General features: G+C 58.2%; 1 protein-coding gene across 1 annotated transcript; it reads left to right on the plus strand.

Moving 5' to 3' along the window:
* Nucleotides 454-21,109, plus strand: PPP5C (protein phosphatase 5 catalytic subunit). Its single transcript, XM_005692653.3, has 13 exons — nucleotides 454-671; nucleotides 6,545-6,786; nucleotides 12,549-12,696; nucleotides 13,364-13,485; nucleotides 15,482-15,547; nucleotides 15,846-15,944; nucleotides 16,788-16,893; nucleotides 18,440-18,582; nucleotides 18,685-18,772; nucleotides 19,200-19,240; nucleotides 19,337-19,515; nucleotides 20,366-20,447; nucleotides 20,592-21,109. Exons 1-13 carry the CDS (start codon nucleotides 551-553, stop codon nucleotides 20,652-20,654), a joined length of 1,500 nt encoding a protein of 499 aa, XP_005692710.1. The 5' UTR covers nucleotides 454-550; the 3' UTR covers nucleotides 20,655-21,109.

The raw sequence follows: 25,907 nt of genomic DNA on the forward strand, positions 1-25,907 counted from the left end.
GACCCTTTCTTCTGTCGGTTTGAGAAACTGCCCATTTTCCAGAGAGGGATAAGTGAGGCCCTGAAGAGGATAAGAAGATTTGCTCAAGGTCACACAGGTACTTGACAATAGGGCTAGACACCCCCCGGCTCGGGTTCCGCATCAGGGACAGTACTGTCACAAAGAAAAGCCACACCCACTAGCAGCGTTCGCAAACCACCTACCATCCGGAGATGACGGCAGGGAGAGCCCACTCTAAGACCCCGAGAAACTTCTGTGGCTCGGAACACGGAACTTTGGGACCCGGGACCACGCCGGGCCTTTTTGTCCGCGCGCCCCTTTTCGCCTTCCTCATTGGCTCATTCTAGGGCGCCGTCGGAGGCCGTCTGGTCACCTTGTCCTCCGCGCGCTCTATGGCGGAAGGGCCCTGCGCAGGCGCGCGAAGGGAGCTTTCGGGGCCCGCGCTTTACGACACTTGTGCAGCAGCGGCAGCGGCAAGTCGGCACTCCTTCGCGACGATTCGGCCGGGTGCCGCTGGAGGCCGTTGCCAGGGTGGGGGTCGCTTTGCGGCATGGCGATGGCGGAGGGCGAGCGGACTGAGTGTGCTGAGCCCCCCCGGGACGAGCCCCCGGCTGATGGCGCTCTGAAGAGGGCAGAGGAGCTCAAGACGCAGGCCAACGACTACTTCAAAGGTGCGCCCGCCCTGGAGGGAGCGAGGGAGGGTGGAGAGCAGCCCCAAGTCAAGGGGTGCCGGGCCCGCGCGGAACCATGGCAACGCGGAGCGGCAGCCTGGGCGCGGGGCAGGCACTACCAAGTGACCGGGCGTGGGGAGGGCGAGGATGGCCCTACCAAGGGGCGGCAGAGGGGGCTCCGGAGAGAAGGGGTGATACCTAGAAGTGGCGAGCGGAGCGGGTGCTAAGTGGGGAGACTGAGGAGGGCGCTTCCAAGTGTGAAACAGGAGGGGGACCGGAATGGGAGCCCCACCAAATGTGAGACCCCAGAGGTGTCAGCTTATGGCGCGACCTGAAGAGGGTGCTACCAAGTCGTGACATGGGGCGGAGGAGTGATGGCGCTACCAAGTGGGGAGACTCCAAGTGGAGAGACACCAAGTTGGGGGAAGAGGGGGAACTGTCCCGATAGAGCAGGCGATCGTGGGAATGGGAAATAGATCATTAGATGGGAGGGCCAGGAAGGAGGAGATTTGAGGTTACTCCAGGAGAGGGAAGGCTCTGGGGGTAGAGGTGAGGCAATCCAAGACTAGTATGACTTAGAGTCTTAGGAAAGTAGGATGTGGGCGCACCCATTCATTCATTGATTCGGTCCGTTTATTGAGCATCCGCTGCGTGCTAAGGACTGTGCTTGACTTTAGGTACACAGCAGTAGTTGACACAGATGTGGCCCTGGCCCTAGGTAGTTTGTAATTTAGCAGGAGAATCAGACATTGAGCAAACACACAGAATTAATAAAATAACTTAGAAGCTATGATGAGCCCTTTGGAAAAACCCCAACAGAGACATAGAGAATAAGGGTTGGAGGCCACGACCTTAGAGAGGTTGGTCAGGGAAAGCCTTACCGAGGAAAAGGCATTTAAGTTTCAGAGGACAATTGGGAAGGAGTGTCCCAGGTGGGTGGTGCTGCCTGTGCAAAGGCCCTGAGGTCGGAAATGAAAGGAGATTGGCTGGCTTGGCTGGAATTTTAACAAGTTAGCAGGGAAACAGATACAAGATAAGCTTAGGACAGGGGCCAGATATCGTAGGGGTTTCATAAGTCACTGCACAGACCAGTTCGGATTTGACTTGAGTCTCCCAGAGGAGCTCTTGAGTGGAGAGATGGACCAGCCTGGAAGTCTCTAGTGAGGAATTTGGGCAGGATCAGCCTCTGGGTGGACTGGAACAGCCTATGGGAATGGAGGAGGTCACCTTGGAAGAGAAGGGGCTTAGGAGTTCTAGTGGTTAGAACTGAAGAGGCTGCATTGGAGTGGTCCTTGAGGTGGTGGGGAAAATCAAGAAAGCTGAGAGAAAGGAGTGCTTCTGGAAGGAGGGGATGTGCCTGAGATGGGATGCTGCAAAAGCCAGCACCGAGCATCGATCGTTGGATTTGGCTCCGTAACATGTTGGTGGTAGCCTTGACCCAAGCAGTTTCTAGGGGATGATGGGGCTGGTAGCCAGAGGGGAGGGCGCTGAAGAGTGAATGGGAAATGAGGAAGTGGAGACAGCCAGTGTTGACAGGGGTTTTGAGAATTTTGTTTCTGATGGGCAGTGGAGAAATTGGGGGTGCGGGGTGCTGCTTTTGTTTTTTAAAGAGCGGAAGCGACTAAGACTGTAGACCAATAGAGCTGATCCTGCAGGAGAGAGAGGAGGCCCACAGCAGAGGGCCCTGCAGGCAGGGCGCGGCGTGGGAGGGATCTCCCACGTGGGAGCCTTAGCGGAGAGCTAGCCTCTGGTGGGAAGGTCAGGTCAGACCGGAGCAGTGAGGAGGTGGGACTGGCGAGAGGTGAGGCTGCAGGTAGACCCTGGAGGCGGGTCAGGGAGTGTGGATGTCATCGCAAGGGTGGCAGGAAGCCATGGGACGTTTGAAGAGAGGAGCAGCATAGGCTGCTTAGCGATAGAAGGGGATCCCCCAGTGGCCTTGCAGAGACCGGACCCAAGGACAAGGCTGGAGACCCGGAAAGATGGTGGACAGGTGAGTGGTGCCCACCAGGCCGGAGACAGAAACCGACTCAAGAAGTGTTTCAGAGGGAGAATGATAGCGGTCACCTGGAGAGAGGGAACCCCAGGAGGGAAGAGTGGGATGCCAAAGGCCCAGAGGTGAGCCGAGCACTGAGGAAGTGAGCGGGGCTGGAGCCTGAGAGGCCAGTGTTGATGGTGAGGCTGCATGGGGAGCCTGAGCGTCCTGCCTGGGGACTCTGAGGAGGCAGGGAAAGGATGGGATTGGGTTTGTGGCTTTAGGAAGACCCCTCTGGAGGTGAAGGACCAGGGGCTGGAAGAGCTTGGGGGAGGCTGAGGCAGGACCCTGAACAGGAGAGGATGAAGGCCAGACCAGGCAGAGACGGGCAGTCAGGATGGATGTGAAAGAAGAGATCTGAGAGACTTTTGGAGGTTGACCTGACAGAACAAGGTGACTGCCCGGCTTTGAGGGTTGCCGGATCAGGTGTCCCTGCCAGGGCCCAGTCTCCAGCTTGGGGCAGTGTGGAAGCTGAGACTACCCCTGAAATGGGGCTTGAGAAGAGCGGCAAGCATGGGGACAGATGCTGAGATGAGGGGAGAATTATGGGAAACAGTGGGCCTTCCGGAGGGGCTCCTTGCCCCCCCCAGGACCTGGGTTCTGAGCTCTGGGAGGCCTGAAACTGGGCGGGTAGCCAGCGGCGCTGGCACTGAGCTGGAATGGAGGGGGATGCCCCTCCTGGTCCAAGCCCCTTGCTGTCTGGCAGGCAGCTGTAGGCACAGAGCCCCAGTCCCCGGGCCCAGGGGAATAACAATAAAAAGATTAATTACAGCTCGCCTTAATTGAGCCCCCGCGGGGGCCAGGTACACCACTTTGTCTAATCCTCCCCCGGGCGCTGGGAGGCAGGCAGGAGCGGGCCCTGTTTGTTTTATAGAGGAAGCTGAGGCTCCGAGAAGTGAAACCGCTTGCTCAAGGTCAGAGTGTGTGAGCGGCACGGCCCGGATATCCCCCTTCCTCACCACGTGCTTGGCTCCCACATTCAGAGTCCTTACCCGCAGCCCTACCTGGAGCCGTCCTGGACCCGGGGCGGTGAGCGGGGAGACAAGGGCCCCCAGGGGCTTGCAGGACCCTAGCTGGTTGACCCCTGGGAACTCAGGCCTGATCCAGAGGCCCCGGGGGGAAGAGCCTGGTCCCTCCTGTCATTTACCCCTCTTCTCCTCTCTCTGAGCCTTATCGCCCCCCACCGCCTTCTGTATAAAGAGAGGGGTTCCGTTTAACCCCGAAGGAGGCCCCTGAGTCCAAGACTTCACCCGGTTAAGAGCTCAGGCTGCCCGGGTTCAAATCTTGTTTCTTTGTCTTAGCTGCTGTGTGACCCCTGGGAAGACCTTAACTTCTCTGTGCCTCGCTTTCTCCTCTCTAAAATGGGGCCTCCCTTGAGGGTTAAGTGCACTCATATTTGTAAAGCAGGGCTGGGATCTTGTGTCCGATAGCGGTGTGAAGCCCAGGCCCCTCCCGTTTCCTCTTTTCTAGTCTCTTCTCCCCTCCAGTCGGTCGTTCAGTCCGTTTTACGAGCATCTGCTGATCGCTTTCTCGGCTGTAGCCACATTTCATCCGGGAGTTCTTTTAACCCTCACAGCCAGCCCGTGAGGCGGGGCTGGGTGTGATTCCCACATTTCAGATGAGCAAGCTGAGGTTCAGAGAGGGGAGGCTATCTGTCTAGGGTCTCATGGTCAGGATCCTCAGAGCCTGATGTCAGGCTCCCCACCCCGTGCCCAGAGGTACACAGCAGGCACGCTGGCCGCCGGCCTCTGGAATCCGGCCAGGAGGCTGGAAGGAGTCCTCGAAGGTGTTGGCATTCCAGGGAGGGTCGGTCAGACTCGGCTGCCTCGTTCTGCCCAGGCATGTTTCTGGGAAGTCCTGGGCCTGCCCTCCAGCCAGGGCTCATGGTCCTGGGGAGACACACCCATCACCTAACGGTGACTGCCCGGAGAGGGAGGCCTGGGAGAGCGGAGCCTCGGGGCGGGGGCCAGAAAGGTGCTTGACCCCGCCTGGGTGTCAAGGAAGGCTTCTCAAAGGAGGTGACATCCAAGCCATTTGAAAGATTGCCAGACATTCGCCTGCGGAAGGAATCGTTACCTTGCTCCTGGCGCCTCCCAGCACCTGGCTTCCTTCTCTACTGTCGGTGCGTCCGTCTTTCTCTTTCTTTCCTACCTTCTTTCATTCATTCAGGAACCACTCACGGAGCCGGGAGTCCTCTTCCGTTCTTTTCTCCCGACTCCTCCTCCTCCGAGTCTCAGCCCTGGCATCCCCACTGGGTGGCCCCAGCCACAGCACTGCGGGTGTCACGGTCTGGGGGGCGGTGATCTGTGTGCCGTCCCACCCTCCAACTGGACCGTGAGGCCCTGGACAGCAGGGCGGGGGACTGCTGTGTCCTCAGACAGGGCCAGGGTTCAGAGTAAGACAGACAGCGCCCCTGCCCTTACGGGACTTAAGTTCACATTGGGAGGCTGGGCAATAAGCAAACACAACAAAGGAAGGTCCTGTTTTCTCAGATGCCTCTGGGGAAAAGAACAGTGGGAGTTAGGGCAGGAGTTCTCACTTTAGGCTGAGGGTCCGGAGGACTCTCTGAAACTTTAGCCCAGAGTGGGTACGTAAGTTGCCCCGGGACACACAGCTCACTGGGAGTAGAGCGGGGATGGGGCCCAGGCTGCCTGCCCCCATGTCCGTGTCTGCCCTGTGCCGGTCCCCCCAGAGGCCACCTCGTGCAGAGGGTGACCGTGGGAGCCCGTGGCGCTTCGCCTGCTTCGGAACCCCTGTCTGCCACTTGCCTGGGGACGTGGTTTCCCTCTTAGAGCCTCATCTGGAAGTGGGGCTAACGCAGCCGTCCTCAGGGTGCCATGAGGGACCTGTGCAGGGACCTGTGTGCCAAGAGCCCCCCAAGGCACCTGGCACATCACGTACCCTCAGGTCGGGCGCTCCCCCTGGCTTCCATCTCCTGCCTGTTGAACAGCCACGTGGGCCAAGACAGCTCTGCAGATACAGACTGAGCGTCTGACCTTGGACAAGACCTCTGTGGCTTGCTGTAGAGGGAGCACCAAACGGTGCTTGTGCCGTGGGGATGTGCGGATGCCCCGGGTCGAGGTGTAACAGGCAGGGCATGGCCATGGCTCATTTCAAATAAAATGGACTTTTCCCCTGGGCCAGATGTCACGTCCTGTCGCTGCACCCTGCTCTGGCTGTGGACTTTGGGATGCGTCCTGCCAGCTCCCCTGCCCTCATCTCCTACCTTCCTCAGGCTCAGCCCGCCCCAGACACACCACCCTCTCGCTGGTCCTAGAACTTCGTGCTTTCCTCCCCAGTGCCTTTGCACCTGCTATTCCTCCCATGGGGAAGGCTCTCCCTCTGGTCTGGTTTATCGCTTCCTTCGAGTCTCTGATGTGTCACCTTCCTGAGCCCTAAGTAGGTCCCTTTTCTGTCCCTACTTCCTGTTTTACTGGAACCCCTCTTTGGGCTTGTATACTTGTTTTGGGGCTCAGGGCAGACTCAGAGTTGCTGATTACCATCTCAGGGCTGGCACTCACTAACATACCCTCTCTGGGGTACATTCAGAAGACCCTCCGGAAGTTCCGGAGGAAGTGTTGCCCAGCTGGGGCCTTGGGGGGCGATGGTTGGGTGGGCAGGTATGTGGAAGTGATTTAGGGAGTTAGGGATTTGGGCTTGTGCTAGGGTGGGACAAGTCAGGAAGGGGAGCGGGCTGGAGAGACGTTTCTGAGCTCTATTCTGGGCCTGAGTTTCTCCATCTGTAAGTGGGGGGACTGGGCAGTCCCCAGCCTAGGACCCCTGCTGGCTGGGGGTGACACCCTTGCCTCATACCCCGCCCCCCCTTCCTGCATCTTCACAGCCAAGGACTACGAGAACGCCATCAAGTTCTACAGCCAGGCCATCGAGCTGAACCCCAGCAATGCCATCTACTATGGCAACCGCAGCCTGGCCTACCTGCGCACCGAGTGCTACGGCTACGCGCTGGCCGACGCCACGCGGGCCATCGAGATGGACAAGAAGTACATCAAGGGCTACTACCGCCGGGCCGCCAGCAACATGGCGCTGGGCAAGTTCCGGGCCGCCCTGCGTGACTATGAGACGGTGAGCCGGGCCTGAACCAGGCTGGTGTTGAGGGCCAGGCGGGGTGGGCTGGGGCCTCCTGGTGCTTGGCCAGACCTGACGGGCAAGGCGTGAGGAGGCTGTGCTCACGTTTACTCACCGCTCGCTCATCCAGCACACGCCATCTGGGTTCACAGCCCAGCTCTGCCCTTGCTGCCTGGTGACCTTGGGCGAGCCACCTGGCCTCTCTGCACATTCTTCCCCATATCCATGAAATGGGGGGGCAAAGACCTGCCTCTTGGGGTTGCCGTGAAGAATAAATGAGCCTCTGCTTTTGGGGCACTGAGAACAGCACCTAGCACATAGTCAGCACATGTAATTAACTATTCTGATTATTGTTGTTATTACCGTTGGTGAACAAGAAGCACACAGCCCTTCTGGTGGAGCTTATAATTTGGAGGAGGGCAAAAAATGAACCTGTCATTGGGAGGGCAAACAGTCATTGCAGGTGAGGATGTGGGCCTGGGAGAAAGAGAATGGGGTGAGGTGCTATAGAGGGACAGCACATGGGGGTGTGTTTTGAGGAGGTGACGAGGGAGGGGACCCAGAGGATGGCAGGGGTCGCCAGGTCACTCGCTCATCCGCCGCTCCCGCTGCTGTCACTGCTCTGGTCGCGATAGTGGGAAGGCCTCACAGAGCATGCCCGCGTGCCAGGCTTGGCCTCTCTCCTTCACGCCAGCCGGCTGAGTGACTTGTGTGGCAGCCCTGTGAGGCAGGAGCTGTGGTTACCCCCATTGTGCAGATGGGGAGACTGAGGCCCAGGAGGCTCAAGGCACCCGCCCACCTGCATGCAGCAGGCAAGCGGTGGAGCTGGGGTCTAAACGCAGGCAGCCCAGCCTCTGGCCGGCGTCTTCCCCCATCCAGAGAATAGCTTCTTGAGAGCGGGGGTTCTCTTTGTTCTGGGACGCTCCCTGGGACGGTGCTTGGCACCCAGCAGGGGCTTAGCGTTTGTTGAATGAATGATTGTCGTGCCCCTCTTCCACGTGCACACAGCCTCACTGCCTCCTTTCATTTCCTCCGTCACATGCTCTGAGCAGCTTCTGTTGTGTCAGGTGGGACAACACGGGAGGCCGAGAGCTGTGGGCTGCAGTTGGAGGGGGCAGGTCAGACGGCTGGGGCGGGCTGCTGGCCGCTGGTCCAGAGAGGAGGGCAGCCTTCAGTGCAGGTTCGCGCTGAGCCCCGGGCCAGGGCACCTGAGGCAGGGCAGGGTAGGGCAGAGGCAGGGAGGAGGAGATGATTTAGAGCCCGGGAGTCAGAGTGGAGGCGGGGGCTGGGGTGACCCCCTGGGAGGATGGAGGAAGGAGCTGCAGAGCGGGGTCCTGACAAGCTTGGGCTCCCCGGTCGTTGTCCAGCCGGTCCCCTGCCTGGGCCCGGGGTGTCCTCATTTGGCAGTGGTGCCGAGAGGCGTGGCCACCTCCCGGGTGGCTGTCGGGCGCTGCTGAAGTGGTGTGAGCACAGGTCACGGGGTCTGGAGGGCTCAGTAATGAGTAACTCAGGAGGGCAGTTGGGGTGGGTGGGGGCAGCTCTCCAAAGCGGGGGAGGGGCTGAGGAGAGAAGGGAGGGGGCAGAAGATGAGAGGAGCCCCAAGTGCGGATCTGCGCAGGGCCTTCCCTCCTGGGTTGCAGGGCCGTCTTCCCAAGGCCCGAAATGGAGGTTTTCTCGCTGCTCTGACCCAGCCTGGGGCCTCGCAGCACGTACTCCTGGAGTCTGAGATGGTCACTTCCAGCCATCTCACGGGCATACACAGCTTTATCTCAGGCCTTGTGGGATTCTGAGGGGCTGGGTCATGACCGCTTTCCCTGTGGGGTCTCTGCCAGCAGCCCTGGGGCCCCCCTGCACGAGCCTGAGGTCCTTGCCTGCCTGGACCATCCGCCTGCCTGCAGGCTGTCCTTTCTGACACATTTCATCAGACTCTGGGTGCAGGGCAGAGGGGCCAGCCTGGGGTGGCTCCCCATGCAGTCTCTACTTCCAGAGCCATTGTATGGTGACACGCTAGGGATTCGCGGAGAGTGGGCCCAGACCCCTCTTCAGTCGTGGCACCTCTGGAGGCAGAACCAAGACGCGACCTTGGTTAGACAGCATTACATGGCCTGGCCCTCAGGTGAAAGGCCTTTCCTTTCTCAGCCTCAGTTTCCTCGTCTGCACGCTCACTGCAGGCCCAGCTCTGTTGTGAGCGCTTTACATGCTTTGTGCATGAAGGAAAACGGATTCACTGTTTTACAGCACGGAAACTGAGGTCTAGAGAGACGCTGTCCCTCCTCCAAGGTCGCCCAGCAGAGACGAGAGACGTGAACCCAGAGTCCATGCTTGTAACGCTCAGTGGGGTGATTGAGACCAGCGCGTCTGTCTTCATCAGATAGACCAGAGAAGACAGCAGTTCAGTTTGGAGGAAGTACACACGTGTGTGTGCGCACATGTTTTTCATTTCTGTGAATACGGGTGTGTATTAGGTGTGAATTCTTACCTTGAGTCAAGGTCTCCAGTTCTGCAGGTCACTCGTGCAGGGGCTGGATTCACCGGCTCCATGGTCAGAACGCCAGGCCGTGAGCTGTGTAGCTCTGAGCGCTTTGGATCTCCTGCCTCAGTGGCCTTGTGAGGACTCAGTGGAGTAGGGCCCCCACTCAGGGGCACTTTCTGGGTGTGCTTTCTCCTGGGGGTGTCTGGGAAGATCCCACGGGCCCCCAGGAAGGGCTGTGTGCAGACACAGGGCCTTGTTAGGGGCGGAGGCTCGGGGGTGTCTCCACTGTGCTCCACCTCTAGGACAGGAGCTGATCCCCCCTCTCCAGGTCCGTGTTGAATCCCCCCACCAACGCCTCCCCCTCGTCTCCAAGTTCATTTTTTCATGGGGACCCTGGCTCCAGGATTCCACGCCCCTAACGGGTCCTCTTCTCACAAGATTCCACCTGTGTTCTCTCCTGTCTGCAGCTGGAGCTCAGACAGTCACGAGGGCCCAGGCTGGGTCTGGGGGACTCCTTCTATACTCGCCACCTACCCCCGGGACTTTCTGGGTTTGGAGGGTTCGCAGTCCCTTGTGGTGCCTCTGGAGGTTTCACTGCAGAAACAGGAGTGAGCCACCCAGACTTCCTGAGGACGTCCCGTTGCATGGAGCGTGTGCTCTGGGTCACCTTCTTGAACTCCAGAGAGTTCCCATTTCCCAGATACACACTGGCCCCGTGGCATTATGTGGGGGTCACAAGCCCATGTTACCATTTCATCGGTCTGAGTCCCTGGACTTACTGCCCGGGAATACTCACAGCTGAAACCACTTTGTAAAAACAGCTGTTTATTCTGAGAGTGTTGTGGTTTCACATGCAGGTATAAGGAGTAAGGCAGAGACCCCACCGCCCCACTTTCCCCCAGTGACATGCCTGGCATCACTGTCACAGGATGCTGACCGGACACAACCCAGACCCCACTTGCTGTGAGATCCCTCTTAAAGAGAAGTCCAGCATTCAGTTCTGAGCCAACAAGCCTCGGGGCCTCCCCCCACTGCAAGGCCTGGAGGCCTGGCCCCAGAGCCTGCTCTTAAGACCCAGACCTGCAGCGTGTCTCTGGAAGGTGTGTCAGGTGCTGTGGGGACCGTGGCAGTAGGTGGGGAGGGGTCCCGTCCCAGCGTGTGCAGTGGGAGCAGGATCTTCAGCAGGGAGAGAATGGAATCCTGGCTTCCTGGGTCAGTGAGTTCACCTCTCCCAGCCTCAGTTTCCTTGTCCATCTGTGAGGTGCAGCTGTAATGACATCACAGAGAGCTGCTCTGAGGAGAAAGTGAGCGAGGTTGTCGCTTACAGCCTCGGGCACAGAGAAAGCTGTGCGCTGTTACTGCTCAGGTCCTTTGTTCCCGGGGTCATCAGTGTTTGCTTCCGGCCCACACCCCCGCCCGTGAGCTCTCTGAAAAGAGGGCGCTGGCTCAGAGGAAATGCTTAGTGGGGCATCCACCCACTCGGGCACTCCTTACACCTGGGACACAGCCTCAGCCCTGCCCTCGCGGCCATGGCCACCTACCGCTGGGGAGGTAGACCCGTCTCCTGCGGTGCTCAGGGCTGGGGCGGGGCGGGGGGGGGGGTAGCCCAGGGCCCTGTGGGAGCCCAGAGCGGGTGCCTGACCCAGCCTGGGAGATGGGAGAGGGCAGGGGCGGGGGGCGGAGACCTGGAGAAGGAGGAGGCAGGGCTGGAGAGTCACTGAGGGTGGACATGAGGTGTTCTGGGCCAGGGGTGTACCAGCCTGCAGCTGAGAGGGGACCGGCACGTTTGGGGACTTCTGGCTTTGGCCTGGCTGGTTCGCGTTGGGCAAGCAGGGAACGCAAAGGGCTGGGCGGGCCCCCGTGGGCCAGGCGGAGTGGCGGTTTGGACTTCATCCTGGGCCGTGGACTCCTAACCTCTTCTTGTTGGGAAGGACTCCAGGGACTGTCTGGGGCGGCCTCTCTCCCAAGCCTTGCACCACACCCCGCTGCAGGTGGAGGCACCTGGCAGGGTGCCTTGGCCCAAGCCTGCCCCGACCCGCTTCCTGCCACTCAACCTGGTCTGCGCGCCCATTCTCGGGGCTGAGCCACACTGACCCTCAGGGCTCATCAGCAAACACCTTTGCCCCAGCTTCTGACGCACTCAGCCAGGCTTTCCACCAGGGTGCATTCGCTGCCTGGCACCCCCGTTTTCTGTGCCCTGGCACAGGGCTGTGGGAGCCCACTCCTGGGGAGGCCAGCATGGGGGGCAAGTCAGGCAGGGTCCACTGATAATTACAGGAGGAGTTACAGGTAGCTGAGGCTCAGAGGGGTGAATTCATTTGCCCAAGGTCACCCAGCACGTAAGTGGCAGAGCTGGGGTCTGAATGCAGCCCCCACTCCCTCTGGACTTGGGGGATCCGAGTCTGTAGGAAGCGAGACGGAAGGTAGGGGGAGGGCAGGGGATGGGCTCCTTTTCCTGGGACCTGAGGGTATCCCACAGCCAAGCGCCCAGTGCTTCCAGCATACGATCCCGTGTCATGGATGTGGCAGCCCCTGAAAGGGGCCGTGGGCGGCCTGCGCTGCTGCACGCCCTTCACAAGTGTTTGCTCGTTCCGTCCTCCTGGCAGCCTCGGGGTTCATGCTCTGTCGCCTCCACCTTCCTCAGGAGGGAACCAAAGGAACACACTGGTCCTGGGTCTCCCCAGGGCCCGAGGTTGACCCCGGGCGCCTGACCACCAGGTGCCAGCGGCTGCCCGCAGAGCTTGGGCTGCACGCCAGGCCCGTGCTGGTTCTTGATCCTCCCCAACAGCTTGTCACCTCCCCCACGTCGTAGATGAGACAACTGCAACTCTGTGTCATCCAGCCAGTCATTGCCTCTTTGGTTGAGTCGGGCTGTAAATCATGACTTCGGATCCAGCCCACGGGGACCTCTCAGCCCCTCTGGTTCCAGCGATGAAGCTGGAGCAGGGCCAGTTTTATTTTGATGACGGTCAGAGCTGCAGTGTATTAAGGAGCATCTGAATGGGTTAATATGTTTTCCCTCCTGGCAGCCCTGTGTGGGCAGCTGTCTCACCCAGTTTGGGGACATAGAAACCAAGACCTAGACGGGGAGCGAGTCCAGGCTTGCACCCCTTGTCCACGCGGCTGGGTGCTCTGCTCAGTGTCCGCGGAGCCCCGGGCCGGGCCAGGCCAGCCAAGGGCAGTCATGGTGCCCCCGCCTCCCAGTGACCCCTCTGCCCTGCGCCTCGCCTGGGTGCTGATGCCTCTTTTCTTCCTTCTGTCCTCTCTTGCCCACCTTGCGTACCAGGTGGTGAAGGTGAAGCCCCATGACAAGGATGCCAAGATGAAGTACCAGGAGTGCAACAAGATCGTGAAGCAAAAGGCCTTCGAGCGGGCCATCGCGGGCGACGAGCACAAGCGCTCCGTCGTGGACTCGCTCGACATCGAGAGCATGAGTGAGTCGGCCCAGGTGCCCTGCTGCGCCTGGCCCAGAGCCTTCCCCGTCCTCGCCCGGGCCCTGCGTGGCCGTGCGTGCTGGGCACCTCTGGTCCCTGTGCCCCTGCGCTGTCTGTGCTCCTGGAGACCCCGCCGTCTAGCCTGGGGGCTGGAGGTCTCGGGCGCGGGCAAGCTTCCTTGCTGCATCCATCCCGCAGTTGCATCACCCGTCATGGGCCTAATTTGTCCCCAGGTCCTCTGGGCGCTCAGAGGCGTCTGTCATACATTCCACGGATGACTGTTGGGTCCCTCCTGGGTGCCGCCATTGTGGGCACTGGGGATACAGCTGTGACCCGCACAGCCCCTGCCCCCTGGAGCGGGTGTCCTAGTGGGGAGAGAGGACTGATAGTCAGTTCACATGTTAAATGCTAGCAGATCGAGTCCGGGGGAGAGGCTGCCAGAGAGGGGGCGCCCCGTAGGCGGGAGGTCAGGGAGAGGGCCTGTGAGCCCGCCTGAGCAGAAGGGGCCGGCCATGAGAGGCCCTGGCGGAGGAGCGGAGTCTTCACCCCGTCCCCTTTCAACCTGTGTGTCTAGCGCCAAGCCTGCCCCGTGCCTGGGGGCCAGGCCTCACTTCCCATCCTGGCAGTGGCCGCGGCCCCTGACTCTCCTCCCCCCTTCACACGCCAGCCATCGAGGATGAGTACAGTGGGCCCAAGCTGGAGGACGGCAGGGTGACAGTCACCTTCATGCAGGAGCTCATGCAGTGGTACAAGGACCAGAAGAAGCTGCACCGGAAGTGTGCCTACCAGGTAGCGCCCGCCAGAGCCCGGGGCCCGGGGTAGCATCAGGGCGCTGGCCCGGCCTGAGCCCTGCCACCGCGGGCGCGCGGGAGCAGGGCGGTCCCGCCGGCTGGTGCTTGCCGAGCCCACGGTGTGCTGGGCACCCTGCAGATGAATTCTTCATCTCCAGCATTTCCATCGGTTACTTTTTTAATAGCTTTCGTCTCTCGGCCCCATATGTTCATGCATGTCATTTACCTTTTCTGTGAGATCCTTCAACAGGTTTTCCACACAGTTATTTTAAAGTCTCTGTCTAGATCTCCCACCATCTGGGTCATCTCTGGGTCTGCTTCCGTTTGTCTGCTCTTCCCGTCTTGGCCCTTTTTTCTCGTGGGCCAGACACTTTGTGTAGAAGCACAGTAGCGATGGAGACAGATTCCTCTCCTGCAGACACGGGCAGGCCCTGCTTCTGTTGGGCTGCCACAGTGAGGGGCTGTGTCCGTCCCCGCTGCAGGTCAGGGGCAGCTCGAGTTGGAGCTGGCTTCAGATACGTCCAGAGAGGAGCCAGGACTCCCCGGGGGCGGGGCTCGGCATCTCCGCCCTGGCGGAATCCCAGGGATGCCTGCAGGCTCTCAGGTCTCCCGCTCCCGGAGCTGTAGGAAAGCGCTCTGATGTTCAGCCCTGCCACCGGCTGCTGGGCTGTCTGAGGGGCTCTCTGCTCTCAGTCTCGCCCCCACTTTTGTGCCTCAGGTGGCTCCTGTCCGCCACGTCGCCTCGCACCCTCTGTGCGGCCGTGGGAGAGAAGACGCAGGCTTGGGCAGAGGCCTCTGCCGCGGGGCCCCCAGGCTCTCGCTCCCGCTCCCCTCTCAGCCTGGCCCTCGCTGCACCGCCGGCTGGTGGGAGCACAGCCGCCGCCGCTCTCCCAGGGAAGAGCTGGTCGCCTCACTGTCTTGTAGTTTGACTCATTTAGGTTTCTTTGAGTCCTCACTCTCAAGATGTTTCAGGGTGTTCTTTGTTTTTTCTTTTTTCTTCTTGTTTCTTGGCTTGTTTCCATCATTAAGGCAAGAGTGACAGTCTTTTGTAACTTTCTACATTCTGACCAGAAGTGGATACCTCCTGCTTTTCTTTGTTAGCACTGTTTTCCCAACTTTTCACTTAGCAAATTGTTAAACCTACAGAAAAGTCAAAAGACCAGCACAGTTACCATCCATAGCCCCTTCACTTAGTCGCCAGTTATTAAGGTGTTGACACTTTCGCTTTATCTTTCTGTGTATATGCGTGTGTATACACACAGTATTTTTTTTTCCTTCTTCTTGGACCATTTGAGAATAAGTCGCACCATAACCTGTATCCCCTAACAACAGGACATTCTCCTGCATGACTGTAGTCATTCCCACCTTGGGAATTCGGTGGCGATAGAACACCACTGACTGAAGCAGATGGACCGCAGGCCGGCCGCTGCTGCAGACACGCCTGGTGTGCACAATGCTGCCTCGTCCGTCTTCAGTCCGCAAGGACTAGTACTGATAGTTCAGCTTTCCCCAGTTTTTTCCCCCAAACATCCTTTTTAGTGGTTCTTTTTTTTTTTTTTTTTTTAATGCAGAATCCATTGAGGGATCAATGATTGCATATGGTCCGCTGTTTTACTGTTTTGTTCGTTTAGAGCAGCCTCATGCCTTTTGGGGAGGTTTTTGTGACTTTGACACTTGGATGTTTGCAAGCCAGCTATTCTGTTAAACGTTCTGCATCTGGATTCATCCCACGTGGTTATGCCTGATGCTGATTGTTTTAAGAGAAACGGAGAATCTGGGTTTTCCCGTGGAATAGTTTTAATGCCGCATAGCCCACTCAGGTCACAGGCTCTATTCCCAGCGGGCACGCACTCGGCCGGGCCTCCCCTGCCCCTCCCTCCCCTCTCCCCTCCCCTCCACCCAGCAGCGTCTCCTGGCCAGTCTGGTCTCCCCGGGGCCGGGGTGGGGGGCTGGCCCTCCAGCTGGCCCCGCTCACAGCCTGCCCTGCCTTCCAGATTCTAGTACAGGTCAAAGAGGTCCTCTCCAAGCTGAGCACGCTCGTGGAGACCACGCTCAAAGAGGTGCGCGCTGAGGGCGGTGTGCGGACGGGCGGGCGGCTCCCTGGCTGGGGAGGGGCCACGGAGCTCAGAAACTCACAAACCCCCCTCAACCTCCTCCCCACCCCCTGGCTTGGTCTCCTTCCCCCCACCCTGTGTCTCTCCTGTCCCTCTCCTCCCCTCTGCGTCTTGTGCTCCCCGCCTGTGTCTGTTGCATGGTTCTTCTTGGTCCACTGTGACCTCTCACCCCTCCTCTCCCCTCTGTCCCCTCCCCACGTCTCTCTCTGGGCCCCTCCCTCTCCGGCGGCCTCTTTTCTTCCAGACAGAGAAGATTACGGTGTGTGGGGACACCCACGGCCAGTTCTATGACCTCCTCAACATATTTGAGCTCAACGGTTTACCCTCGGAGACCAACCCCTACGTATCCTTCCTCAGAAGGGCCAGCCCCCATCCCCGGCCTCTCCTCCGGGTGTGGAGTACGGGAGGGAGAGGACTCCCTGCCTGAACCTGAGAAGGGAGAGGCCTGATGAGTGCCCCAGCCTCGAGCCGGGGTGGAACAGCCGCCGGCCTTGCTCTCTGGGCTCCGGGGCCGGAGAGGCCCGGGCTGGTGTGCGCCTGCTGTGACCTGGGCATGAGGCCAGTGCGTCCGAGCCCCGGCTTCTCCTCATCTTGGAACGGGGCTGGATGTGTGTGCTGCTGCAGAGCGTGTACGTGAGGGTGGGCAACCCTGCCCACGCCTGGCTTCCCTCTTGGCCGTGCCCTTTTCTGGCTGTGTGACTCGGGCAGGTCTCTTCACCTCTCAGTTCCTCAGGTTTGTCGTTTGTAAAATGGATCTGCCTCATCGGGCTGCTGAGAGGGGTAGCAGGTTCATACCTGTGACAGGCTCGGGGGCCCCGGCCCTCATTGTATACGTATTTGCTCCTGTTAGGATAATTGTTTCATGAATGGCCACTGGGCGGGGCTACCAGGCCCATGTCCCGATTGCCCTGTGGCTTTGGGCCTGTATTGGGGGCAGAGCTGAAGCCGGCTAACCACCTAGGGTCTCTCCCTCTGCCGTCAGTTCACCTAAGAAGTAGGTGAGGCTGGGGACCTTGGTACCTCCTGAGGCTCAGAGAGGCCAAACCACTGGGCCAGACCCAACAAGTGAGGAGAGCCCGGGTGCCCCGAGCCCTGCTGGCGTTCTTGGCCCCAGGGTGGTGCCGACAGGAGCGGGGTTGGAGGGGCTTGGGGGGAGCACTCCCCCTTGTTTTCCTTAGCAGGGCAGATATTTAATGGCGACTTTGTGGACCGCGGCTCCTTCTCCGTAGAAGTGATCCTCACCCTTTTTGGCTTTAAGCTCCTGTACCCAGATCACTTTCACTTACTTCGAGGTGAGCTGGGGGGTCAGCGTGGGGCCTGGGGGGTCAGCATGGGGTCTGGGGTCAGCGTGGGGCCTGGGGTCAGCACGGGACCCTGGGCAGGGCATGTGCGGGATAGTGACTACAGGCGTGTTTGTTTTGTGCCTTCACTGAGGCCATGCACAGGCCCGCCCTGACAGGTTGGGTAGGCTGGGCACTGGGCACCAAGCATGGTGTTAGTGGAACTCTGTGGGCCACTCTGACTTTGGTCATGGGAGGCCTCTGAGCAGAGGAGGGTCAGGGGCCGTCTCTGGTATTAATAGAACCTTGTGGGCCTCCGTATGGGGAACAGACAAGGGCTAAGAGAGGGAGCAGGGAGACTGGTGGTAGCTGGACCCAGGTGGGAACAGTGGTTGGATGGGGTCGCTTCTGAAGTAGAGACTGAGTGTCTGCTGGTGGGCTGGATGCAGATGTGAGAGAAAGAAGGGGTTGGAGGGGGGCCACTCCCGGGTTTTGCCTGGAGCATCTGGAGAGCTGCAGCTGCCACTGAGAAACTTGAGGGGTGTCGGGAAGAGCAGAGAATAGGCTAGAAGCTGGGGAGCTTGGATCTGGATGTGGCTGTGATGCGGAGAGGAGATGTCTAGGTGGCCTCCGGGAGCTATAAAGTAGGGGTTCCTCAGCGTACGTGTGGCATTGGGCTGGGTCAGCTCACCAGGGAGTGAGGACCAATGGGGAGACCCTGCCTGCCGAGAGGGGGTCAGTGCAGAGGAGATGTGACCAGGAGCGGAGGAGAAGCAGGACAGAGTGGGGGCAGGGGCTGGGCTGGGGGCTCTGCGACACACGAGGTGCTCCAGTGGCGGAGACTCCGCACTCGCAATGCAGAGGGCCCAGGTTCAATCCCTGGTCAGGGGACAGCCGTGCTGATGCCCCCGGGTTCATGCCCAGGTTCAAGGAGTTCTTGCAGCGCTCCTGGCACGTGGCACAGATCCCATGAGCGCCTACTGCAGGCTTCCTTGGAGGAGGCGGCAAAGAGCTGGACTCGAGCAGTCTGGACTCAGTAGCTGTTGGGGGCCTGGCCGCTCCCTGGCCTCCCCCCGCCCCAGAGGGAGGAGGATGGTTTCTGGTGGAAAGGTAGACGCCCAGGCATGGGACTGCCCCACAGCAGGCACTGCAGGGGCGCCTTTCTTCTGCTCCAAGACCCCCCCCCCCCCAGTTGCCTGATGCTTCTAGCATAAGTGTGGCTTGTCCTTCAAGAAGGAATCTGAGTCTCATGGGGACAAGAGACGTGCCTCTGATCATCAGGGTCGGGACCAGGGCTGAACCCGTGGTGATCGGAGCCGGCCTGGGCCTTGTGACCACACACCGGTGAATCTTCTCAGCCCGTCTGCCCCTCTAGACAGGACTGAGAACAGCGTCTCCACCTCGCGGGGTTTCTGGGAAGGACCTGCGAGCTGCTGTGTGGATGCCACTGGCTGGGGCTGCCGGGAGGTCCTTCTCGGCCTTGGCTGGGGCCTGAGCTGGAGGGCGCCCCGCCCAGTGGCGGGGTGCTGAGGTTTCATTTCATGCTGCTGTCGGCCAGGCAACCATGAGACGGACAACATGAACCAGATCTATGGCTTCGAGGGGGAGGTGAAGGCCAAGTACACAGCCCAGATGTACGAGCTCTTCAGCGAGGTGTTCGAGTGGCTCCCGCTGGCCCAGTGCATCAACGGCAAAGTGCTGGTGAGGCAGGCTCCCTACCCGGCCACCACACGAGGCTGCGAGGCAGAGGGTGGGGTGTGGCCGGCCCCTCTCCTTACACTGCTGTTCCCACCTGAACCCCAGATCATGCACGGGGGCTTGTTCAGCGAAGACGGCGTCACCCTGGACGACATCAGGAAGATCGAGCGGAGTCGGCAGCCCCCAGATTCAGGTGACCGGGTGGCCGGGGACAGCCCCACCTTCCTCTCCTGCATGTTGGGTCCGTGTACCTCCCTCGTGGGGCGGCGCTGGCCAGGGAGCAGAAGTGTGCAGCAGTCATTCATTTAACTCCCTCCAGGGACCTCCCGGGCAGTCCAGTGGTTTGGACTCCATGCTTCCACTGCAGAGGGCTGGGTTCCATCCCTGGTTGGGAATTAGAATCCGGCGTGCTGTGAGATGCAGCGGGGAAAAAAAAAAAAAAAAAACTTAAAAAAAAATACTCCTTCCAGCTTTGGGGGTCATACAGATTGAACGGGGTTTGGCGGGGAGGTTGGTGGGGAGGCCCGTGGTGGCCCAGAACCCCACCTCCCGTGCCCCGTGCCCTCCATGGAGGGCAGCATCCTCGCCCAGCCCCCGACGCTCGTCTCTCTCCCCTCCAGGTCCCATGTGCGACCTGCTCTGGTCGGACCCGCAGCCGCAGGTCAGTCTGCCCTGGGCTGTGGTTGGCAGGTACGGGCTGTGGGCAGGGCGGACAGGGTGGAGGGGAGTAGATGCCCTGAGCTGCGTGTCTCCCCAGAACGGGCGCTCGGTCAGCAAGCGGGGCGTGAGCTGCCAGTTCGGGCCCGACGTCACCAAGGCCTTCCTGGAGGAGAACAAGCTGGACTACATCATCCGCAGCCACGAGGTCAAGGCCGAGGGCTACGAGGTGGCGCACGGCGGCCGCTGCGTCACCGTCTTCTCTGCCCCCAACTACTGGTACGTCCTCACCCCTGCCCGCCGGGCTGCTCTTCCCAGCCCACTGGTTTTCTTTTTTTTTTTTTAACTTTTCATGATAGAATTCCAGAGATACATCAGATACTGTAATGAACGCCCACATACCCATCACCCAGGTTCAACAATTACCGACTCTCACCCCACCCCCGCCCCCACCATGGGCTCTTAGGAAGCTAACCCCAGGCATCCTGTCTTCCACCCGGTGATGGCCCAGGGCATTGCTGAAGGAAGGAATTCTTCTGTACACAACCGTGATAACCGCTGTTAGTCCTTCAGGTCGCCAGAACCCCGCCAGAGTTCCCTTTCCCCACGTAGCCCTCCTCAGTGTCTCTTACCGGTTGATTGCTTCCAAGAAGGACTCAGACACGGACCACGTTTTCAGTTTCCTGGTCTTCGAGTTCCCCGTCCGTCTTGCCGTCCGCTTTGCTAGTGTTTGGTTCAAGAAGCCTGAGTCTCCCATGCTCTGGGCGAGCCCAGAGACCGAGTCCTTCCCAGCTGGCCTGTCACCACGCTCCTCTGTGCCTGTGTTGCCTGGTGGAGCCAGGGCGCAGTTTATTCGGAGACCATGTTGTGGCCTGAGCCCTGCCTCCACCCTGCTGCTGCTGGCACTGCTCCCCGGGCCTGCTCCCCCCGGCGCCCGGCCCCTGAGAGGCTCTCCCCTCCATCCCTGCTCCTCTGTCTGGGCTCCCAGGGCCCCTCTCCACCTCGACTCCTCTCTCCTGACATCTGTGTCCCTGTCTCTCTGTCCGGGACCCTTCTCCCTGCCCCTTCATCCCCCAGCCCCTCCCAGCCTCTAACTGACCACACGGCCCCTCTGCCCTTGTCCCCACAGCGACCAGATGGGGAACAAAGCCGCCTACATCCACCTCCGGGGCTCTGACCTGCGGCCCCAGTTCCACCAGTTCACAGCAGTGGTGAGTCTGCCCCCCAGCCTGGGCCAGAGGGGAGAGCCATTCCCCGGGGAGGTGGGGGGGGCTGGTTTCTGCCTCTGGGGCTCCAAGCCCCAGCCTCGCTGCAGGCCTGTTTCTGTGTCTGACCCTGTGCCTCTGGTTTCACAGCCTCACCCCGATGTCAAGCCCATGGCCTACGCCAGCACGCTGCTGCAGTTAGGGATGATGTGAGGCCCACGTGGCAGGGCCCTGCTCCCCATCGGCCCCAGGCCCGGCCCAGGGCAACGTTGGACCCCCTTTTACTTTGTAAAGTTTGTATTTATTCCCCTTTAGGTTTGCAGGGGGGTGGGGGGCTGGCCAGATGGTCTGCTCCCCCAACAAAGAAGAAGGAGGTGGAGAGGCTAAGGGTGGGGTGCCGACCGGGCATTCTGGAGGAAGGCCAGCACAGCCGTGGGGGGGTGGGGCCCAGAGGCTTCCCTGCCCTCCTTACTTGCATGGCCCCTCCCCTGCTAAAGCAATAGGGCCCCGCCATAGGAAGACCCCTGGAAGGAGGGTCGTCAGGGAGGCCTCACCTGCACCCCCCTCCTGGCAGCCCCAGGGTGGGGCTTGGCTGGGGCGCACCCCCTTCCCCAGCTATTTTATGTCTGTAATTAAATATGTTAAAATAAAGTCATTATTGTAAGTCAGCTCGTCTCGAACGGTGGGGCCTTAGGAGCTGCTGGCATTGGGGTGACCACTTCATTAGGGGACCTGAAGGGATGCGGGGGGCCCATGAAGTCCTATCCCCTCGCCTCTCATCTCCCTGGAGCTGGACAGGCCCGTCCTGGGGCCACCTGGCCAAGCAGCCCCTGTGTCTGCTGTCCTAGCAGGCTCCTGGGGGCGAGTTTTACCGCCTGGGACAGAGAACCCCATCCACAGTTCACGTGCGGGCAGGAGCCCCGACCCCTCACCCCTCATCAGCAGGTGTTCACTGAGGCTGCTCAGGTCAGCCTTGCCTTCGCCCGACCCCTCTCAGGGAAGGCCAGCCTCGGTTCTCACCTCATACAACGAAGCAGATATCTCCCTACGCCAAAGGAGACTGGAGGTGTTTTCTGCCCCTTTCCCTTTTATTCTTCGTTGGCAGTTAATAGTGAACCCCATCTATGTTTCAGGTTTTAAGTCTGAGCTCTGACTTCAGTCCTGATTCCGTGGGGCATTCAGAATAGCCCTGCGGGTTGGTCTGCTTCTCCAAAGCCAGCTGGGTGGCTGTGAACCAGTGGGCGTGAGGCCCTCCCTGGGGGAGCGCGCTGTCTTGAGGAAAATAAGCACAAAGTTCCCGTGCGCCGATTGCGTTTGCTCCTCAGTCCCGAGGGCCCTCTGGATCTGCAGGTGGAATTCCGGCTGGTGAGACGCCACAGGGGGCCCTCTTGCCACTCTAGTTCCGGCATCCCCAGTCCCACCTTCGTGTCGAACCGCTTGCTAGAAGAACTCAGGCAGAACTCAAAAGAGCTGTTCTATGCATGCTTACAGTTTATCACGGCAAGAAAAAAAAAATCAGGAGAGAGAAGAGACACATGGGCAGAGAGAGTGGGCGTGGGCTTCTGGTGTCTCTGCCAGGGGAGTCGGACAGCGCTGACTTCTCCCAGCAGCAAGGTGACAACAGGGAAGGCTGCCTGGGCCTTGGTTCTCAGGGTCTTGACTGCAGTTGGTCACGTGGCTGACCTTAATCTCCAGAGAGATTAACTGATGCCGTGGGGCCCAGGGTCCCCAGCATAGATCTTGGGAAAGTCTAGGCCACCCAGAGGGAAAAAAGAAGACCCTCATCAGGGAGGATGTTCCTCGGACTTAGAGGGCCCCCTTGGCTAGACCTTCCTTTGATCGGGATCAGTCCTCTGTTGCACTGCAAACCCTGAAGCTCACTGGCTCTAAACACAGGGATATATCCATCTTTCTCTTTTCCATGGGTCGACAAGGCCGGGCCACACAGTTCTCCCTCGAGCTCTTCTGGCAGCTGTGGTCAGTGGCCTTGGGCTGGACTCGCCAGAAGACTGGCCTGGCTGGTGGTCCAGGTGGGCTCACTCCAGTGCCTGGTAGCTGGGAACTCACTGGAGCGTACATCCAGCTGCCCTGTGGCTCGGGCTGCTCACAATGCAGCGGCCAGGGCCTGCCAAGGAGCTCCCTGAACCTCATGACCTGGTCTCAGAAGTCCCCATGCGTCCCTTCCCCCACATGGTGTCTGTGGAGCAAGTCGCTTAGGCCAACCCAGATGTAAGGGCCCGGGCGACAGATGACAAACCACCCCAGGGCACTGCCTGCCGCACAGGGCCTCGCCGAGACCCATGCTGACGGCACTTACAGAGGAAGCTTTTTAATTTTGTTGCTTATTTTTTGAAACACTTAAAAGTTTATTCATTTTTGTTTTTGGCTGTGCTGGGTCTTCGTTACTGCACACAGGCCTTCTCTAGTTGCGGCTCCTCTCTAGCTGTGGTGCGTGAGCTTCCCATTGTGGCGGCTTCTCTTCTTGCTTCTCAGGCGTCCAGGTTTTTGTAGTTGCGGCCGCCAGGCTCAATAGTTGTGGCTCCTGGGCTTAGTTTCTCTGAGGCATGTGGGATTTTCCAGGATCAGGGATTGAACCACTGTCTCCTACGTTGGCTGCTGCTGCTGCTGCTAAGTCGCTTCAGTCGTGTCCGACTCTGTGTGACCCCACAGACGGCAGCCCACCAGGCTCCCCCGTCCCTGGGATTCTCCAGGCAAGAACACTGGAGTGGGTTGCCATTTCCTTCTCCAATGCATGAAAGTGAAGTCGCTCAGTCCTATCCGACTCTTAGCGACCCCATGGACCGCATTGTACCAGGCTCCTCCGTCCACAGAATTTTCCAGGCAAGAGTACTGGAGCCTACATTGGCAGGCCGACTCATTACCACTGTGCCACTAGGGGAGCTCTGGAGGAAGTTTCTAAATCTCACTTAAGTTTCTTTGTTTTTATGCTGACCATTTTTTAAAGTGCTTATTGAATTTGTTACAATGTTGTTTCTGTTTTAAGTTTTGCTTTTCTGGCCTTGAGCCATGTGGGGTCTTAGCTCCCCAGCTGGAAATCAGACCCACACCCCCTGCTTCGGAAGGTGAAGTTTTAACCACCGGACCTCCAGGGAAGTCCCCTTAAATTTCTTTTTTTTTTTCTCTTTCTCCTTAAATTTCTGATTAAAAGTAAATTTATGGGTTGGTCCCAAGATGCTTAACATTAACTTGAAGCCCAGAGATGCCATTATTCCTATAGGAAGAGGCCCGTAGCTAGCATTTAACTTGTCAACTGTTGGATTTGGCCTTTTAAGGATGAATCAATTCTGGATTGCATCCTGCTGGCAGTATCCTCTTAAGATACTGATGGTTTCTCTTTTTTAACTTAGTATTTGGAGACAACTTTAAATAGAGGTACTATTTGGAAACAACTTTAAATAGAGAAAGTTGCCCAAAAGGTCCAAAGAACTCCAGGTCCAAAGAACTCCCTGTGTATGGGTCAGCTGGATTCATGTATTACAAAACATTTTGTTCCATTCGCTCGCACTGCATTGGGGGGGGTGTGCTTTTGTGTCTGTGCACACACACACACAATTTTTTCCTGAGTCCTTTAAGAGTAAGTTGCATAGCATACATCACGATACTTTACATATTTCCGTGTGTTTTTCCTAAGATTCAGGCTGCTCTCACGTAGGGACCCTACACTTACCCACTAGTAAATTTAACATTGCTACACTATTTGTATTTAAACCTACTGACTTTTATTCCAGTTGTATCCGTTGGCCCGATCGATAATGCCCTGGGTTAGGGACTTCCCTGATGGTCCCGTGGTTAAGAATCCGCCTTCCAATACAAGGTGTGTGGATTCGATCGCTGGTCCGGGCACTAAGACCCCATGTGCCTCGGGGCAACTGAGCCCAACTAGAGAGAAGCCTGCCTGCCTCAGCAAGGATTCCAGGTGCCACAGTGAAGACCCATCAGAGCCAAATAAATAAAAATTTTTGGATGCTCTGGGTTACCTTTAGTTCGGTCTCTTTGTTCTTTAATCAGGAACGTTTCCTCAGCCTCTCTGTCTTTTGTGATATTGGCATTTGTGAAGAAGACCATCCTTCTCCCCATCCTCTTTGTTTAAAGAATGTTTATTAGGGATCTGTCTGATGTTTCTTCCTGATCAGACTCTGGTCATGGGTCTCCAACCGAAACAGGACACAGTTCAGTTCAGTCGCTCAGTCATGTCCGACTCTTTAAAACCCCATGGACTGCAGCACACCAGGCTTCCCTGTCCATCACCAACTCCCAGAGTTTGCTCAAACTCATGTCCACCAAGTCAGTGATGCCATCCAACCATCTCATCCTCTGTCATCCCCTTCTCCTCCTGCCTGTAATGTTTCCCAGCATCAACGTCTTTTCCAATGAGTCAGTCTTTGCATCTGGTGACCAAAGTACTAGAGCTTCAGCTCCAGCATCAGTCCTTCCAGTGAATATTCAGGACTGATTTCCTTTAGGATGGACTGGTTTGATCCCCTTGCTGTCCAAGGGACTCTCAGGAGTCTTCTCCAACACCACAGTTCAAAAGCATCAATTCGGCGCTCAGCTTTTTTTTTTATGGTTCAACTCTCACATCCGTACATGACTACTGGAAAAACCATAACTTTGACTAGACAGACCTTTTTTGGCAAAGCAGTGTCCCTGCTTTTCAATATGCTGTCTAGGTTTGTCATAGCTTTTCTTCCAAGGAGCAAGCATCTTTTATTTTGGAGTCCAAGAAAATAGTCTGTCACTGTTTCCATTGTTTCCCCACCTATTTGCCATGAAGTGATGGGACCAAATGCCAGGATCTTAGATTTCTGAATGTTGAATTTTAAGCCAGCTTTTTCACTCTCCTCTTTCACTTCATCAAGAAGCTCTTTTGTTACTCTTTATTTTCTGCCGTAAGGGTGGTGTCATCTGCATATCTGAGGTTATTGATATTTCTCCCAGCAATCTTGATTCCAGCTTATGCTTCATCCAGCCCAGCATTTAGCATGATGTACTCTGCATATAAGTTAAATAAGCAGGGTGACAATATATAGCCTTGACGTACACCTTTCCCAATTTAGAACCAGTCTGTTGTTCCATGTCCAGTTCTAACTGTTGCTTCTTGACCTGCATACAGGTTTCTCAGGAGGCAGGTCAGGTGATCTGGAATTACCATCTCTTTAAGAGTTTTCCACAATGTGTTGTGATCCACAAAGTCAAAGGCTTTGGCATAGTCAATAAAGCAGATGTTTTTATGGAACTCTCTTGCTTTTTCTGTGATCCAGTGGATGTTGGCAGTTTTGTCTCTGGTTCCTCCTCCTCATCTAAATCCAGCTTGAACAACTTGAACATCAAGTTCTCCGGTCACATACTGCTGAAGCCTGGCTTGGAGAATTTTGAGCGTTCCTTTGCTAGCCTGAGAGATGCGTGACCCTGTCCTTGTGATGATGGTGGTGAGGCCTCAGTTGT

The sequence above is a fragment of the Capra hircus genome, chromosome 18, assembly GCF_001704415.2.
Source record: "Capra hircus breed San Clemente chromosome 18, ASM170441v1, whole genome shotgun sequence".
In the NCBI taxonomy this organism is placed as follows: domain Eukaryota; kingdom Metazoa; phylum Chordata; class Mammalia; order Artiodactyla; family Bovidae; genus Capra; species Capra hircus.